At 44.7% G+C, this 19,687-nt stretch overlaps 1 protein-coding gene across 1 annotated transcript in view; it reads left to right on the top strand.

Annotated features, from left to right (window-relative positions):
- Nucleotides 1-19,687, top strand: part of LOC134983341 (zinc finger protein 271-like) — a 74,364-nt gene that overhangs the window by 11,561 nt on the left and 43,116 nt on the right. The window contains exon 5 of the mRNA XM_063949048.1: nucleotides 7,369-8,502. Coding sequence (XP_063805118.1) covers nucleotides 7,369-8,502 — 1,134 coding nt within the window. The remainder of the gene's footprint in view (nucleotides 1-7,368; nucleotides 8,503-19,687) is intronic.

The raw sequence follows: 19,687 nt of genomic DNA, 5'->3' as shown, positions 1-19,687 counted from the left end.
GTCCTAAGTCTAGGCTGGTACTTCTTACTGTTATCCATATCGCAGTGCATTACTCGGCTAACACTGCATTGCTCCTGCCAAGTTTACTTTCTGATTTTGTTGATGTCTCAGTTTAGGGCTCGGGGTGGGATCCCCTCACCTTTTCTAGTTGAGGGAGGGGGACCTACGCTTTTTGTCTTTGGGTCATTTTACTCATTGCCCTCACATGTTAGGCTAATTTTTGTTTTTTCTCTTTGTTGTAAGGGAACAGGTTAATGGGGGAAGGTATGCCTCAGTTCGGGAGGGTATACAGGGTGGGGGGGGGGGGGGGGGCAGGATGGGAGGGAACGTATTTTGTTGTTTGTTTTCTTTTTTTCATTTCTTGTATGTGTTGCAGACGCTATGGGTTTATTGATTTTTACTACTGCATCTAGTTTTGAAGTAGAGGGTCTGGCGGGGATACGCGGGACCGACCATATCTTGTGTTTTGTCCTGACTTATGGCCTCTAACCAACTCAAATTATTATCCTGGAATGTCCGGGGGCTAAACGATAATGTCAAGCGTTCATTAGTGCTTCGACATGTGAAACAATATGCTGCAGATATTATTTGCCTCATGGAGACCCACTTAGTGGGGGCAAAAGTACTTGCTCTTAAGAAACCGTGGGTGGGATGGGCTTACCACTCCACCCACACGACACATTCACGGGGTGTGTCAATCCTAGTTAGAAGGTCGGTCTCGTTTGTCCTCGATCGGGTCCAGCTGGACCAGTGGGGCAGATATGTCTTTATAAAATGCCAAGTTTATGCTATGTCTGTACTTATCCTGGCTGTTTATATACCACCCCCTTATTCCCCGGCGGTTCTTAGGAAGGCAGCTGAGTTTATCGCGATGCATCCGAATGTTGCAATAGTCTGTCTTGGAGACTTTAATAATGTCCTCGACCATGCTCTAGATCGAACTAGAAGGTCCCCTGATGCTCCTGTGATGCGGAGGAGGGACTTTGCGCTACTGGTGGACAGTCTGGGCTTGGTCGATGCGTGGAGGGCTCGTCATCCTGGTACACGACAGTATACATGTTTTTCTCCTACCTACTCATCCTTTTCCAGGATAGATCTGGCCCTCGCCTCTAGGGGCCTGCTGCCGCGGGTGATTGATGTTCACTATGCTACTAGGGGCATATCAGACCATTCCCCGGTAATCCTTAGTCTAGATATGGGAGATGTTAGGGGGGCACGGTTTTGGAGGTTTAATCCCTTTTGGCTGACCCAGATGGGCACCGGTGCGGAGTTGGAGGAGATATGGGAGGTCTTTTTGCGAGAAAATCAAGGTTCGGTGTCTGACACAATACTATGGGATGCCTTTAAGGCACATGTCCGTGGCACCTTGATCAAGAGAGTGGCAGCTTTGAAATCTGGCTATGCCCGGGATGAGCGTAACCTGGAAGCAGGATGTAGGAAGCTGGAGCTGCAGTATATGACTGATGGTCTGGATACTACGAGGGAGAGGTGGCTGCTTGCGCAGGCTGATGGCGTGAATGTTTGGCTGAGAAGGCTAAATACCGCCTACTCTATGCTCAACACACGTACTACGCAACGGGCGATAGGCCTGGTAGCTTCATGGCAGTGTTGGCGGGTGCGGATAGAGCATCTAACACGGTGCCGGTAATTTGTACCAATGACAATACTACTCATTCTAACACGCCTGATATTGTGGGGGTCTTTGCAGATTACTATAGACGACTGTACAGCTCTAGGCTTACCCACTCCGAGACCGAAATAGAGGCGTATCTGGCTGATATTTCATTACCCAGGCTGTCCCAAGACGCTACAGCTTTTCTGGACTCCCCCTTGACACTGACTGAGGTGGAATCAGCGATTAACTAATTTCCTGGAGGGAAGACCCCGGGCCTTGATGGAGTTCCCTTGGAACTTTATAAAAAGCACTTATCCTTTTATGGCCCTAAACTCCTTACTTTATATAATACTCTGTTCGTACAGGGTCGGCTGCCTGACTCTATGGCTGAGGCCCTAATTATAGTCCTCCTTAAGCCAGATAAGGACCCAACACGGGTCGAATCTTACCGCCCGATCTCCTTGCTAACAACTGACATTAAGATTTTAGCTAAAATTCTAGCAACAAGGCTCAGTGAGGTGATTCTACAACTGATACACGAAGATCAATCAGGGTTCATGCCGGGCCGGTCCACTTTACCTAATCTGCGTAGACTTTACACGCATCTCCAGGCCCCTCGCAAGGGGCCCTGCTCCTCAGCTATAGTCTCCCTGGATGCAGCTAAGGCATTTGATTCTGTGGAGTGGGGCTTCTTGTGGGGGACGTTGGACAGATTTGGGTTCGGACCTATTTTTAAAAAGTGGGTCCAGTTGCTTTATTCTGCACCCCAGGCTAGGGTATCAGTTAACGGCCACATTTTCTCCTCTTTCTCCTTACAGAGAGGGACGAGGCAGGGCTGTCCCCTGTCCCCGATCTTATTTGCTCTAGCAATAGAGCCTCTGGCCGGCATTGTTAGATCTTCCCCGCGGGTGGTGGGCCTCCGGTTGGGTGGCAGGACAGACAAAATTGCTCTTTATGCAGACGACATATTGTTGTTTGTACCTGATTATTCTGCTAATATGCCTCATATTCTGGATATGATTGTCACATTTGGGGGATTCTCTGGTTTGTCCATCAATTGGGACAAGTCCTGTGTCCTTCCGCTAAGAGGCCCCTGTCCTGTCTGCCCCCCCGGGGGCCTGCCGCTTCGCTGGGTGGACTCTTTCAAATACCTGGGGGTATGGGTTACTAATCAGTCCACGCAATTTATTGAGCTGAATATACACCCACAAATAGACTATCTACGGTCTCGTGTCAGGGTGTGGAGTAAACTGCCACTTACAGTTACGGGTAGGATAAATCTAATTAAAATGGTGGTATTACCTAAAATGCTATATGTCCTCCAACATTCCCCCGTCTACCTCCCCCAGAAACTATTTGGTATCATAGATGGTATCTTGTCTTCACTGGTGTGGTCTAACCGTAGGGCTCGGATTGGACTGGATACCTTAACTAGGCCCCGGGACTCGGGTGGTCTGGCTCTCCCGAAACTTAGATTTTATTACTTAGCAGCTCAGCTGTTCCACCTAATTCCTTGGGTATCTGATCCGTCCAGGGACCTTTTAATCTCTAACGTCTTACTAGCGCTTAACATAAATCTGACACCCCTTCAGCTCCTACTTAGTGATAATGTAGCACTCCTAAAGATGCCGTTGGTCAAACAAGCGATTATGGTTTGGAGACAGATACATTCCATGTTAGGAGGAGAGGGATGGGATCCTGACACCCCATTGATGCACACTCGGGCTCTCACACACTTTACACCCCTACATGTAGGTTCGGTGTGGGGACGCTGGGGGGTTTACTCCATTAATCACTTATATTCCTCGGGTACATTCATTTCCTTTGGACAAATGCAAACTGAGTTTAATATACCCGCATCCCACTATTACAGATATATTCAGCTTCGCCATGCTTGCACGTCTCAGTTTGGGGCTGCTCCGCCTCTCCTTCGGAAGTCTCCGGCCCACCTGCTCCTGACCGATAGCCTAGGAAAGGGGTCTATCTCCGCTCTCTACTCCGCTCTGCTCGGTGCCCATCATTCTAACAGTCTCTTACACCTTAAAGCCAAGTGGGAGGTGGATGTGGGACCGATCTCCCTGGAAATATGGGAGGAAGCCCTGGGGGCTGCGCGCGCAGCTACCACATCGGCCCGTTTTCAACAGATACACCTGTTTATATTACACAGAGTTTACATCACTCCCAGACGCCTTGTCAATATGGGGGGACGGAGCGACTCTAGATGCCCGAAGTGTGCCTCTCTTGACGGTACCTTCTGGCATCTATTATGGACCTGCCCGGTGGTGCAGGACTTCTGGCGGGAGGTGATACAGATTATAGCCGCTACGGGAATCCCCCTAGATGTGTTTACTCCCCTTGTGTGTACCCTCGGGGTCATAGACGAGGAAATATTGGATGCCCATTCCAGAAGATATACTCTTAACCTATGTGCTCTGGCAAAGGTACTGATAGCACGCTCATGGATGGCAGCTGCTGGCCCCGACGTTAATAAATGGATACCACTAGTGAATTCGGTTGCGTCCCACGAAAAATTTGTTTACATTTCTAGGAAAGCCCCGGTAAAATATTACAAGATATGGGATAGGTGGCTATCGTCACCATGGTGCCAATATACTCATGCCTCTCCCCACTGATAGCCTATGTTGGTTTCTGATCAATTTATATAATACTACTGTATGACCTGATGTGATGTACTAATGATGCCTAGTGCGGTTATAAGGTAGTTGTCTGCAACTCTCGTTATATGTTTATGTTGGTATGTAGCTCTTTACAATAACCGTTGAAACAATAACGAATACACAGAGCACATGCTTTGGTTTCTCTCATTTCCTTTTTTATTTTTTTTTATTCTTGTATTGTTAATGTTATGTCATGTATGTTTGCCAGAAAATCAAATAAAAACACATTGAATTTAAAAAAAACAAAAAAAAAACAAAACAGGTGTCAGTGCATCAATGCATTCGAGTCCTGGGAAAGATGGTGGCATCATACGAGGCCATTCCATTCGGCAGGTTCCATGCGAGGACCTTTCAATGGGACTTACTGGACAAGTGGTCTGGATCGCATCTTCAGATGCATCGGTTAATCACCCTATCCCCCAGGGCCAGGGTGTCTCCCCTGTGGTGGCTGCAGAGTGCTCACCTTCTGGAGGGCCGCAGATTCGGCATTCAAGACTAGGTCCTGGTGACCACGGACGTAAGCCTCCGAGGGTGGAGAGCAGTCACACAGGGAAGAAATTTCCAAGGGCTGTGGTCAAGTCAAGAGACTTGCCTTCACATCAACATCCTGGAACTAAGGGCCATATACAACGCTCTGCATCAAGCGGAGAACTTGCTTCGCGACCAACCGGTTCTGATTCAGTCGGACAACATCACCGCAGTAGCGCATGTAAACCGACAAGGCGGCACAAGGAGCAGAGTGGCGATGGCGGAAGCCTCCAGAATTCTTCGGTTGGCGGAGAATCACGTAAGCGCACTGTCAGCGGTGTTCATCCCAGGAGTGGACAGCTGGGAAGCAGACTTCCTCAGCAGACACGACCTCCACCCGAGAGAGTAGGGACTTCATAAGGAGGACTTCGCACAGATTGCAAGTCAGTGGGGACTGCCCCAGATAGACATGATGGCGTCCCGCCTCAACAAAAAGCTACAGAGGTATTGCGCCAGATCAAAAGACCCTCGTAGCTGTAGACGCCCTGGTGACACCGTGGGTGTTCCAGTCGGTCTATGTGTTTCCTCCTCTTCCTCTCATACCCAAGGTGTTGAGAATAATAAGAAAAAGAGGAGTGAGAACAATTCTCATTGTTCCAGATTGGCCACGAAGGACGTGGTATGCGGATCTGCTGGAAATGCTCACAGAGGACCCGTGGCCTCTTCCTCTAAGACAGGATCTGTTGCAACAGGGGCCCTGTCTGTTCCAAGACTTACCGCGGCTGCGTTTGACGACATGGCGGTTGAACGCCGGATCCTAGGTGAAAAGGGCATTCCGGATGAGGTCATTCCTACGCTGATAAAGGCTAGGAAGGACGTGACATCTAAACATTATCACAGAATATGGCGAAAATGTTTCTTGGTATGAGGCCAGGAATGCTCCTACGGAGGAATTCCAGCTGGGCCATTTCCTTCACTTCCTACAGTCCGGAGTGAATTTGGGCCTAAAATTGGGCTCCATTAAAGTCCAGATTTCGGCCCTATCCATTTTCTTTCAAAAGGAATTGGCTTCTCTACCGGAAGTCCAGACATTTGTAAAGGTAGTGCTGCATATTCAGCCTCCTTTTGTGCCTCCAGTGTCACCTTGGGATCTTAACGTGGTGTTAGGCTTCTTGAAATCCCACTGGTTTGAACCACTTAAAACGGTGGAGTTGAAATATCTCACGTGGAAGGTGGTCATGCTATTAGCCTTGGCTTCGGCCAGGCGCGTGTCAGAGTTGGCGGCTTTGTCACATAAAAGCCCCTATCTGGTTTTCCATATGGATAGAGCAGAATTGCAGACCCGTCCAAAATTTCTGCCAAAAGTGGTTTCATCTTTTCATATAAATCAACCTATTGTCGTGCCTGTGGCTACTAGTGACTTGGAGGATTCCGAGTTGCTTTATGTGGTCAGGGCTTTGAAGCTTTATGTAGCCAGAACGGCTAGGGTCAGGAAAACAGAGTCGTTGTTTATCCTGTATGCATCCAACAAGCTGGGTGCTCCTGCATCAAAGCAAACTATTGCTCGCTGGATTTGTGACATGATTCAGCAGGCTCATTTGGCGGCTGGATTACCGCTGCCAAAATCAGTTAAGGCCCATTCCACCAGGAAGGTGGGCTCTTCTTGGGCGGCTGCCCAAGGGGTCTCGGCATTACAACTTTGCCGAGCGGCTACTTGGTCAGGTTCAAACACTTTTGCAAAGTTCTACAAGTTTGATACCCTGGCGGAGCAGGACCTTTTGTTTGCTCAATCGGTGCTGCAGAGTTATCTGCACTCTCCCGCCCATTTGGGAGCTTTGGTATAATCCCCATGGTCCTTACAGAGTCCCCAGTATCCACTAGGACGTTAGAGAAAATAAGATTTTACTTACCGGTAAATCTATTTCTCGTAGTCCGTAGTGGATGCTGGGCGCCCGTCCCAAGTACGGACTTTTCTTCAATATAGTTATTGTTTCAATAAGGGTTGAGTTATGGTTGCATCTGGGTTTGACCTGATGCTCTGTTTTTTGTCATACTGTTAACTGGTTGTTATCACGTGTTATACGGTGTGATTGGTGTGGCTGGTATGAATCTTGCCCTGGATTATCAAAATCCTTTCCTTGTACTGTCAGCTCTTCTGGGCACAGTTTCTCTAACTGAGGTCTGGAGGAGGGGCATAGAGGGAGGAGCCAGTGCACACCAGAACCTAAATTCTTTCTTATTGTGCCCATGTCTCCTGCGGAGCCCGTCTATCCCCATGGTCCTTACGGAATCCCCAGCATCCACTACGGACTACGAGAAATAGATTTACCGGTAAGTAAAATCTTATTTTATACTTCATGGTTAGTTGCTAGTACAAGAGAGAGATATATCTAAGTCTTATTATTATATTACATTTGTTATTGTGAGTGTTCTCAGTAGGGCACAATGATAGTCTGAGACATAATATTATAAAGCTTTCATTAAAAGTTCTGTTTTATTATACACACTCATTTACACTTAAGTGTCCCAGAGAGTCGTCTTCTATTGTTTACAAGATTAATATTATTACAGAAAATGACACATTTCCATAATGTATTTTATTTCCAGCAGGGGGACACACAAGCAGGAATATCTCAGAAGGACATCTAATGTTATCCCCGGATTGTGAAATAAGAGATAATGACAGTATACAGGAATCTCCAGGAGCAAACCGCATTGCCCCAATTATACATCCAGCTCTATCAGCTGATCCCCCTGATCCTGGGAAATGTTCTCCTGATCACTCTGATATTGGTGCATCTGTTACAGCTCTAACAGTAGATACAGTGTTTCCATGTTCTATAGATGCCAAATGTTTTACACAGAACACAAAGCGTATTACCCATCAGCCAGCTAAGGCAGGTGAGAGGTCATTTCCATGTTCTGAGTGTGGGAAATGTTTTACATACAAATCAGCTCTTGTTACACATCAGAGAAGACACACAGGTGAGAAGCTATTTCCATGTTCTGAGTGTAAGAAATGTTTTGCATGGAAATCACATCTGGTTACACACCAGCAAATTCACACAGGTGAGAAGCCATTTCCATGTTCTGAGTGTGGGAAATGTTTTGCACGGAAATCACATCTTGTTAGACATCAGCAAAGTCACACAGGTGAGAAGCCATTTCCATGTTCTGAGTGTGGGAAATGTTTTGCACAGAAATCAGAACTTGTTATACATCAGAAAAGTCACACAGGTGAGAAGCCATTTCCATGTTCTGAGTGTGGGAAATGTTTTGCACAGAAATCAGAACTTGTTAAACATCACAGAAGTCACACAGGTGCGAAGCCATTTCCATGTTCTGAGTGTGGGAAATGTTTTGCATTCAAATCAGATCTTGTTAAACATCAGAGAAGTCACACAGGTGAGAAGCCGTTTTCTTGCTCTGAGTGCGGGAAATGTTTTTCCTGGAAATCACTACTTGTTATACATCTGCGAAGTCACACAGGGGAGAATCCATTTCCATGTTCTGAGTGTGGGAAATGTTTTCAACACAAATCACATCTTGTTACACATCAAAGAAGTCACACAGGTGAGAAGCCATTTCAATGTTCTGAGTGTGGAAAATGTTTTATTCAGAAAACACAACTTGTTATACATCAGAGAAGTCACACAGGAGAGAAGCCATTTCCATGTTCTGAGTGTAGGAAATGTTTTACAAACAAATCGCATCTTGTTACACATCAGAGAAGTCACACAGGTGAGAGGCCATTTTCATGTTCTGAGTGTGGGAAATGTTTTGCACGGAAATCAGCACTTGTTGAACATCACAGAAGTCACACAGACGAGAAGCCATTTCCATGTTCTGAGTGTGGGAAATGTTTTGCACACAAATCAGATCTTGTTATACATCAGAGAAGTCACACAGGTGAGAAGCCATTTTCTTGCTCTGAGTGTGGGAAATGTTTTATACGGAAATCACAACTTGTTACACATCAGCAAAGTCACAGGTGAGAAGCCATTTCCATGTTTTCAGTGTGGGAAATGTTCTGCACACAAATCAGATCTTATTAAACATGAGAGCAGTCACACAGGTGAGAAGTCGTTTTCTTGCTCTGAGTGTGTGAAATGTTTTACACAGAAATCACAACTTGTTACACATCAGCGAAATCACACAGGTGATAGGCCATTTCCATCCTCTGTGAAATAAATCAGCACAATAGACATCACTTGGAAACCATTTTACTCTTCTGGAGTATACTTAACATTGCCATGCATTGTTCTTCAAGGTTCTTATCCTATGCGTTTTGCAATATACATGCTACAACCGGGTGATATAATCAGATGTCATGCCCTCATCTACCACTGCTATGTAGATGACTTGTCTTTTGCTCCGGATACTGAGAACCCAGTACCAATCCTAAATGGTTGTCTAGCTGAGCTCCAGGTGTGGGTGATGCCAGTTGGCTGTGACTCAGTCCTGGTGAAACAGGTCCTTATTGTAGAAGCTCACCAACAAAGGGCAGGGCTACAGCTCAGCTTTGCCTACCAACCAGACTTATGCTTGTGGGTTCAGAGTTACAAAATGCTGATCATGTGGAATCTTGGTGTCCTGGATGGTGGAGTGACACTTAGATATCAGGTATCATCCACAATCAGATCCTCATCTGAGGAACATAGCCAGACTCCAGCACTTTATTCCCTCAGAAGATCTACCTACAGTCATACATACACTTGTATCATCACACATAGACTACTGCAATATCCTCTACCTGGGTCTCCCAGCAAAAGAATTGCACCGCTTGTAGCTTGTACAAAATGCTGCAGCCAGGCTGTTACCTAACCAGCCCCTTCCTGCCACATAACACCCATTCTCTGCTCCCTTCACCGGCTGCCTGTAAGATGGTGACTGTTACATAATCTTACTGACTCCCAATCCTACATGACCAGGGTCCATGGAACCAGAAGCAGCTTCTGCCTCCTTACTGCCCAGCTTGCTTCCATCTGCAGATGAAGGACTGTTACCACCAGTACCAAGAATCCCCAAGAAGTTCTGAGATGTCAGGGGGGGAGACAGGGTGGTGGCACTATTGCTGTAGCGGGGGCTGCCAGAGGTACTGTCTGTGGGTAATATTGTCCCCAAGCAGTGCTGAGGTGGAAGAGGGTGGGGGGGCACAGGGTGGTGAACAGTAGGGGAGACAGGTTAGTTGACAGTAGTGGGGGAAAGACAGGTTGGGGGGAGATAGGGCAGGTGGCAGTAGTGGGGGAGAGAGGGTGGGTGGCAGTAGTGGGGGGAGACAGAGTGGGTGGCAGTAGTGGGAGGAGACAGGGTGGTGGCAGTAGTGGGGGGAGACAGGGCGGGTGGCAGTAGTGGGGGGATACATGGCGAATGGCAGTAGTGTGGCGAGACAGGGCGGATGGTCACAGTATAGTACAAGGGGCTGCTGGAGGCAGTAAAGAGGTGTATGGGTTCCGCACAGAATCAGTTGATAATTAGACAATGATGATTATGCTTCCTTATTTCTAATTAATCCCTTGTATGTGTTACTGTTATTTGCTGTGTCAGCCTTTATGTGTGTTCTGTGTAATAATACTGAAAGTGGTGCTGCCGATCTCATATCATTTGAATTAACTTGCAAAAAATGAGGAAAAGATATGGCACTCTGGAAGTTTATCGGGGGGGTTAAAGATGAATGCAGATGTGACATCACGCAGCCCCTGGAAAATGAACCCGGCCCTCCCCATATATATAGACAAAAAATGTGTATTAAAGATATGAAATAAAGTTGTTTAAAAACAAGATTTCCGTTAAGTCTTTTTATTTCTCTTACGTCCTAGAGGATGCTGGGGTTCCATTTAGTACCATGGGGTATAGATGGGTCTCTTAGGAGCCATGGGCACTAAGAGTTTAATAGTATAGGCTGGCTTCTCCCTCTATGCCCCTACCAGACTCAGTTTAGAAAATGTGCCCAGTGAAGCCGGTCACAGCTAGGGGAGCTCCGAGGACTTTCTCATACGTTCTAGATGATGCTGGGGTCCACTTCAGTACCATGGGGTATAGATGGTTCCGTAGGAGCCATGGGCACTTTAAGACTTTTCAAGGGTGTGAACTGGCTCCTCCCTCTATGCCCCTCCTCCAGACCTCAGTTTAGAAAATGTGCCCAGGCAGACTGGATGCACTCCAGGGGAGCTCTACTGAGTTTCTCTGAAAAGACTTAAGTTAGGTTTTTTATTTTCAGGGAGGACTGCTGGCAACAGTCTCCCTGCTTCGTGGCACTTAGGGGGCAGAAGTAGGAACCAACTTCCTGAATAGTTTCATGGCTCTGCTTCTGGCTGACAGGACACCATTAGCTCCTGAAGGGTACTGAAAGCTAGCTGCGGTTATGTGCTCACTCCCCCAGCTCGCCGTCACCCCCCTTACAGAGCCAGAAGACAGGTGAGTGTAAGAAGAAAAGGATCTTCATTCATCATGATAGATAAAAGGTACCGCGCAGCAGGCGGGAATGCTGCGCGCCATGTTACCCATCACACTCAGGCACTGCAGGGGGGGCACTGGGCAGCATGAAACCTAGTAAAACTGGCAGATAAGGGGCATAAGTTGCTGATGCACAGTCCTATAGTGATGGGTAGTTCATGAATGATTAGTTCAAAATGAACTAATCTTCAAAGTGAACTAGTTCATTCAGTTCACAGCTTTGGCAAAGATGCCATGGGCAACATCACCAGTTCTAAAAATCTCTCACCTTAGTAAATTTACCCCTATGTGTGTCTGTGAGTGAGCATGTGTGGTCATGCTGCTCACCTTTCTGTGATACAATTAGTCCAGATGTCCAAACACTTGCTGCTACTTCTGGTACTACTGGCTCCTGTGCATACTGCTGTGCTAAATCTTCTGCTGGGTGTTGTGTAGGTGCTGCTGCAGCAGCACTGTTGTTATTCAGCTGTCACTTAGCAATCCTCATGAGTCAGTACATCTCTGCTGCCACAGGGGTCACTGCTGTGCTCAGACATGGAGTGGACTCACTCTGTGAAGCTGATTGAACTGCATTGTCCCGATGACTCGCGAGTCATTCTTCTTGCAAGTAGTTCAGTGATTCATTACAGTTCACTGATCAGTTCACTGACTCAATGACTCATACAGCCATACGAGTCAGTGCAGTATCTCTAATCTACCATGTGTGGCACTGCTGTGCACAGGCATATGCATTGTATGGAGCTGATGCTGAACTGCATTGTCCTGACGACTCATGAGTCACTCTCCTTGCAAGTAGTTCAGTGATTCATTACAGATCACTGATCAGCTCAATGACTCATACAGCCATACGAGTCAGTGCAGTACCTCTAAGTTACCATGTGTGGCACTGCTGTGCTCAGGCATATGCATTGTATGGAGCTGATACTGAACTGCATATAGCCCTGATTCATCCCCCCAGTATATTAGGTGACAAGCTACACTCCCAATCAGCTTAAGACACAGTGCTGAGTGCTGCATGCTATCCTGTAGGGCAGGCATGTCCAAACTGCTGCCCTCCAGCTGTTGGGAAACTACACATCTCAGCATGCCCTGACACAGCTTTAGCATTCTCTGACGGCAAAACGGTGTCAGGGCATGCTGGGATATGTAGTTTCACAACAGTTGGAGGGCCGCAGTTTGGACATGCCTGCTGTAGGGTCTGATTACTCCACACAAGACACGGGGATATGTACTATGAACCTTCAAGTAACACAGTGGAGCAGTTGCCCCTAGCAACCAATCAGCTTCTGTCACTTTATATACTGTTGAAGATAAATGACAGAAGCTGATTGGTTACTTTACAACATCTCCACTTTCTCTCTCTCTAAGGTCTGTTACATTAGGGCAAAGGGACTTTTTTCCTTTAATTATCGTATTTTAAAAGCAGAAAAAACTAAAAGTGACTTATGAGGTTACTCTGAATTTGGGTCACTTGCATATTATGAAGTAAAAAGGAGTACCACCAATGGGAGTAATATGGCAGAGATACGTGTGTCACTATAAGGTTGCTATATAACTTATTGCTTTTCTTACATATAAAACAATCTGACATATTACACACATCTGATCATTTACTCCTACAATGAGCTAGTGTTAGAAATACCTCCTCTATGTGTAATAGTCTAGACTAGTTCTACATCCAATCACTCCTCTCAGTCTCAGAGTCAGTGAGTGACATGATGAACTACATGAACTAATCTCCTGAACTAATCTTTTCAGTGAACTAGATCATAATGAACTAATCACCAAACAACTAGATTTCCCATCACTACCGGGCACGGAGGGAGTAATGCTCCGGGTTTATGTTGGTTTGGTCCCTGTACCTATGGGTTCACCAAATTTTTCCGGGCTTCCGGGAGTTACGTGAATGTTTCATAACTGTCCTGAACGCGCTAGTCGGGTTCTTTAATGTTTTGTCTTTGTGTGTGTCTCCCCCCTCCCTGTTGTCTCCCCAGTGTCTCACCTCCTCCCTGCCCCTCTATGGGGTCTACTAGTTCCACGCACCTTTTCCATAGATACCTTACAATTCAGATTACAATGCATGTGTATACGTAATGGCTGAAATTAAGATTGGGTCCTTAAATGTGGGGGACTTTAACTCCCCTGCGAAGCGAAGGAAAATTTTGCTGTACTGTAATAGATTACATTTAGATATTGTTTTTGTTCAGGAGGCACACTTGGTTCATGCGGAAATGTTGAAACTACAAATGTTGGGGTGGAAATTATTAGCCAGTGCTTCTTTTAATTCCAGGTCCCGTGGAGTAGCCATTCTGATTAAACGTCAGCTCCCCTGTGAGCTTCTAAAGATGATTCCTGGTACGGAAGGCAGGTTTGTCATCGCCCACATTACTCTTCACTCCAAACGATACACTCTATGTAATGTATATGCTCCGACAGTGTACAAAAGACACTTCTTTGTGAAATTGATTACGCTATTGACACCTTACATGGAAGAAGGTCTGATGGTCTGTGGTGATTTTAACCTCGTCTCTGATATTTACCTAGATAGATCATCTGCCCCATTACACTCTTTCTCACTTCCCAAGTACGGTACTCCCCATTTTTCCACACAATTGTCCCTAGTGGACATCTGGAGAGCTACAAATCCCACTGTCAAAATGTATACCTGTATGTATGCAGCATATCACACCCTGTCCCGCATAGACTACCTGTTGCTGTCCCTGGCCTTCTTCACGAGAATCTCATCCGTGGAGATTGAGCCGATTTCTGTCTCGGACCACTCTCTACAGTGGTTCTCTTTACACGTTTCTGACAAATCCCCTAACAAAATCATATGGCGTTTCCCATCCCACCTTTTGACCTCCTTAGAATTTAAATCTATGCTTTGAACTGGTTGGGAGGAATACCACACAAATAATCAGTCCCACGCAATTGACAACCCCCCCCCCCCTATTTTGGTAAGCAGCTAAGTCAGTCCTACGGGGAAACATTCTGTCATATGTGGCCCGCCTAAACAAATCTTACGCCGCCTCTTATTTATTATTGCAGAGCCGGTTGTCCACAGCCTACTCAGCTTATTGCCAGAGTCCTACTGTAACCAACAAGCAGGTATACCTCACTGCTAAGACTCACTTCAACTAATTCTTAAACACTAGAGGTAATAAATCCTTATATGCGGTTAATTATTGCTACCACCGGTTTGGAAACAAGTCCGGTAAACTGCTAACTAACATGTTAAATGGCACGAGACCCTCCTCTTTAGTTCACCACCTAAAGAAACCGGACGGATCCCTGACATCCTCTAATGTCCAAATTGTCTCTGTCCTCAAGGACTTCTATGCTTCCCTTTACTCACCTGGCCCTGCTCTATCCCCTGAGAATGTCGCATTCGCAGCCTCCATGTCTCTCCCTGATTCTGACTATATTCCCCCTAAATTAGCCACCCCTCTAGATACAGATTTGACAGCCCCCATAAGTCCAGCGGAGGTCTCTTGCGTGGTTGGGACCTTGAACCAGGGGACAGCCCCAGGCCCCGATGGATTTGGTAGTAGCTTCTACAAACTGATGCTTCCATGCATTCAGGACACATTGGTGCTAGTTTTTAATCACATATTGAAGTCGGGACAGGCCCCTTTATATTTTAATGACGCTTATATCAGAGTACTACCCAAACCAGGCCGGGACCTGACCCTGCCAGCCTCCTATAGGCCAATTTCCTTGTTGAACTCGGATTATAAGATTCTTACTAAGATTTTGTCTGAAAGGCTTAATATATATTACCTTCTATTATACATCCGGATCAAACCGGGTTTATTTCAGGTAGGCACTCGGTCCTGAATGTATGGAAGGTCATATCGGCAGTACAACACTTACAACACACCTCAGGCTCTTCCCCACCGGGAGTCATCCTGTCACTTGACGCAGAGAAGGCCTTTGACCTTGTTCTGTGACCACACCTTTTTCATACCATGTCTACTTTTGGGTTTTCCTCCACCTTCATCTCGTATATTAAACTTTTATACTCTAACCCCCTCTCGCAGATACTATGTAACGGCCAGATTTCGGAGCGCTTCCCCCTACACAGGGGTACGCGACAGGAGTGTCCTCTTTCCCCTCTTCTCTTTGCAATTGCCATCGAGCCACTTGCCATCCTCCTACGCAACTCATCTGGTTTTAAAGGTATAACAATCTCCAACTGCATATTAAAAGTTTCCCTTTATGCAGATGATATGCTACTCTTTGTCACGGACCCGCTTACCTTGATCCCACATATTATGACCCTGATCGAAGCCTTTGGATCAGTTTCCGGCTATAAAGTTAATGTAGAAAAGTCAGAATTGATGCCGATAGGTTCATATACCTTAGACCTAGCCTCTGCTCCAGCTTTCTCCCGGTTTCAGATTAGCATGTCTCAAATCAAATATCTTGGGGTCCATGTCACCAGAAGGGTAGAGGACTTATATAAGGCAAATTTCTCCCACATTATCCAAATAGTGACAGCCTCGGTGCTGTCATGGAACCATCTTTCTTTATCTCTATTGGGGAGGGCGGCGGCGGTGAAGACTGTTATATTCCCTAAAATATTTTATATGATCCAAATGCTACCTATTGCTCTCACCAATGGTGATATTCTCTCCATCAACTCCGTCATCTCCTCGTTTCTATGGAATGGAAAGCGCCCCCGAATTGCTCTGGCCAAACTTATGCTTCCCAAAAAACTGGGAGGCCTGGGGATTCCTGACTTCAAATCCTATACCACCTCTGTTTTCTTCCACTATGCGGATGACTGGTTGCTAGACGACTCCACCTTCACAGACGTAACACTTGACACCGAGTTACGCCAACCTATATATGGGGGAATTGGAGGAGAATCTCATCTGGGGAGGCGGACTCGGCGGGCGTCTCGTCCTATACGGAAGATACATCGATGATTTATTTTTCATTTGGGATGGGGATGTAAACACCTTTTCGGAATTAGTCACGTCACTTAATAATAACACATATAACTTAAAATTCACCTCCAATTTCAGTTCTTCTAAAATCAACTTTTTGGATATCACGCTGGAAATAATTGATAATTGTATTCACACTTCCAATTATATAAAAGAAGTGGGTCACAATTCATACTTAAATTACAAAAGTGCACACCACCAATCATGGAAGAATAATATTCCAAAGGGTCAACTCTTACGCATAAAAAGAAACTGTTCCTCCACCCAATCATTTAAAGCACAAGCCAAAGGTCTGTTAGAATCCTTTTCCGATAGAGACTACCCACAACATTTACTAGATAGAACAGTTGTGGAAGTAGAAAAAATTGATAGATACACACTCCTCCATCCGAAGAAAAAAACCCCCTCTGAGAAAAAAGAATTGGCCTTTATATCTAAATTTAACAGCAAATCTAACCAAATTAGAAATATAGTGAAACAAAATTATCATATGTTACAAAATGACCCTATTCTAAGTAATATACTCCCTAGAAAACCAGAATTTATTTTTAAGAAGAATAAATCGTTAAAAACAATACTGGCTCCAAGCCAAATAAGAACTCAAAAAGGGGAAATAAATAAAATAAAAAAGGTGAAACATCATGGCTAACCACGAAACCAAAAGGCTTCTACAAATGTGGGGCCAATAGATGTACTACTTGTTCGTATGTACAGAATAAAACCAAAATCATAAACTTGATATCAGAGGAGAAATACATAACTATTTCTAGTTTCATTAACTGTAATACCACCTGGGTCGTTTATTTGTTGGAGTGTGGGTGCAGTCTTAAATATATTGGCAGAACAACCAGGGCCCTAAAATCTAGATTTATGGAACATCGTAGAAACATTACCATCGGCTTCACTAAACATAGTGTATCAAGGCACTTCTTTTACCATCATAATAAAGACCCTAGTTCCCTGCGGTTAATTGGACTAGAACATATTCCGCAAACAACTCGGGGGGGAGACAGATTCACTAAATTATGTCGTCAAGAGATCTTTTGGACCTTTCAGCTTAACACATTACATCCCAGTGGTCTTAATGAAGGATTGGAACTAAATGCAGTATTATAATTTTAGGATAGCAAATCGATTTTCCCACCTATAGTTTAAAGGATTCACCTATACATATCCCATACGATTAATATAGAGCTGACTAGGTAGTTTTGTTCAAAGACCATTTCAACAGAAGATAATACCTACTCAGGAGGAAAAAAGGTCCTCCCACATTCATATATCTACTTCCATGATCCCTTAATAGACCATTATATATATATATACTGATTATTGTATTAGTAAAATATATGAAAATATTTAAATAATAAAATACCAAAAGAACAATATATATATAACATAAAAGATTTATTTGTACAACATATATATATATACAAAAAATATTTTTCCTTTTCTTTTTTATATATACTCGAAAAAAACATCATCCTAGAATACATCTTTGAAGATTGATGTATAAACCACTAGGCATCTCTTCAGGAAACGCCGTTATAGAAATCCACCACAAGATGGCAATAAAAAGAATAAAAGGTTTTCCGAGTATATGTCTATGTTCTTTAAATAAACAATTTGGCAATTCTTAGATATATACTTGGAATAATATCTATATCTGACCGTAGTCTATGATTAAAATAAATTGAAAGAATATTTCACCTTACGTACTTATTAATATATATATATCATATTGCATTGAATTATTGATAGAAACTGCTGATAATCACCTCTGTCATGGGGTTTCTCGTCTTCCCTTATATGTTTGCAACTTTCTATTTAAAAAACCTGTATTGTTAATATAGGGTGTTTTATAAACATGATAAATGACTTATATTGACTAAAGAAAGTAAATCGCCAACTAAGGGCAAAACAGTTATTTCTGCACCCGGTCACATGACCCCTTACAGGCATCAAAGTAAGGGAATGATGTATTTCCGGTCTCTGAATCTAACATGTGACCTTATGTCCAATGAATTGTGACATAGGAAATAATACGAGCCGCCGGACGCTCGCACGTAGTGCCGATCACGTGACCGGAGAAAGTCACGTGACCGGAGAAAGTCACGTGACCGAGTCACGTGATCAGGTCACATGGTGTGATTAAACCAATGCGAGGACACGCATACATGCGGTCATGTGACCCACACACATGTAAACAGGAAGTGTTCCTGTATTTTGCAATACATCTCCTTTTATATTAACCAAAGTTATTAGTTTTATGAATATACATTTGTCTCCACTAAATACAAGCAATCTAAACTGGATATGGTTTTGTTTTATGGTTTATTGAGATATCTAAAATCGATCTCAGCTGTCTTCAATGGGCAATTAGCACAGCCTTTAAAAAGGGCATCCACACAGAGGGCACATATACCTTGAAAAAGCTGTGAATACAGCGAAACGCGTTGGTTCTGAGGAGCCGTATACCACTGGAATTACTTTTGGAACTTGGAAACCAGCCTAGAAGTCCACCAGCGAATTGGGAAAAATAGCGGATGTCCACAAGGCACAGAAAGATCCAACAATCTGACAGGACGCACCTCAGTCCGGATCAAACATCACAAAGATCTGCCTTTTTCATTTGGACTTCATCTGCTAGCACTGCAAACTGCTCCCTAGGACTGTGGCTACTATTCCAAGGACTTGCACCAGTGTACCCATTCGGCTTCCTCGTGTGGTAATTTATCAAACAAAAATTGCTGTGCCTGCCCTATATATATATTTTTATATCTTTACTTTTTATTGACAAAGTATTGTCCCCTTTTTTTATATGAATTTAATTGTTGCAACAATGTTTTATAATAAATTGTGATTACTAATTTCCCATATCCAGTTTTTTGTTAGCGCTGTATATACTTCTATTCAATAGTAACACTTGACAATGCCATTTTTGCTCCTCTCTCCCCCGCGGCACTATTACACCTCAAATCCTCTAGTATCCCTCCCTCAGTGTATTCAAATATCATGTTTCACGATACTTACATCAACTGGATAAGTCTTCACAAGAAACTGAAGAGATTTTCGGTTCTCCCCATACCTTCCCCTCTGGGGTAACCCTGACTTCTCCCCCTCCCTGAACAACCCTGCGTTCCGGGTTTGGAGACGTAGGGGTGTGGCTCTCGTGAACAAGGTCTTCAACCCAGGTGGCAATGTCATCCCCTTCGCTGACATCCAGCAACTATTCTCCCTTCCCAGCAGCATGTTTTACCTATACCTCCAGGTCAGACATTATGCACAATCTCTCCCTCGCCCGGCCCCCACTCCGACCAATACACACATCATTCTCCATCTCCTAAAGTCCAGCTCAACCATAGGATACATACTTAATTACATCTATCCCCGGCTCATTTCTGCTAAACCAGAGGTCACCCTTCTTTCAAATAAAATACTCTGCAGCTGGGTCACGGACATACCTTCCCTCAATACATGCTCCGATCTCATGTGTACCCAATACTTCGCATACTCTAAAC

Source organism: Pseudophryne corroboree (genome assembly GCF_028390025.1).
Source record: "Pseudophryne corroboree isolate aPseCor3 chromosome 3 unlocalized genomic scaffold, aPseCor3.hap2 SUPER_3_unloc_13, whole genome shotgun sequence".
Taxonomy (NCBI): domain Eukaryota; kingdom Metazoa; phylum Chordata; class Amphibia; order Anura; family Myobatrachidae; genus Pseudophryne; species Pseudophryne corroboree.
Note: the sequence above shows the minus strand (reverse complement) of the source record. Positions and strands in the feature narration are given on the sequence as shown.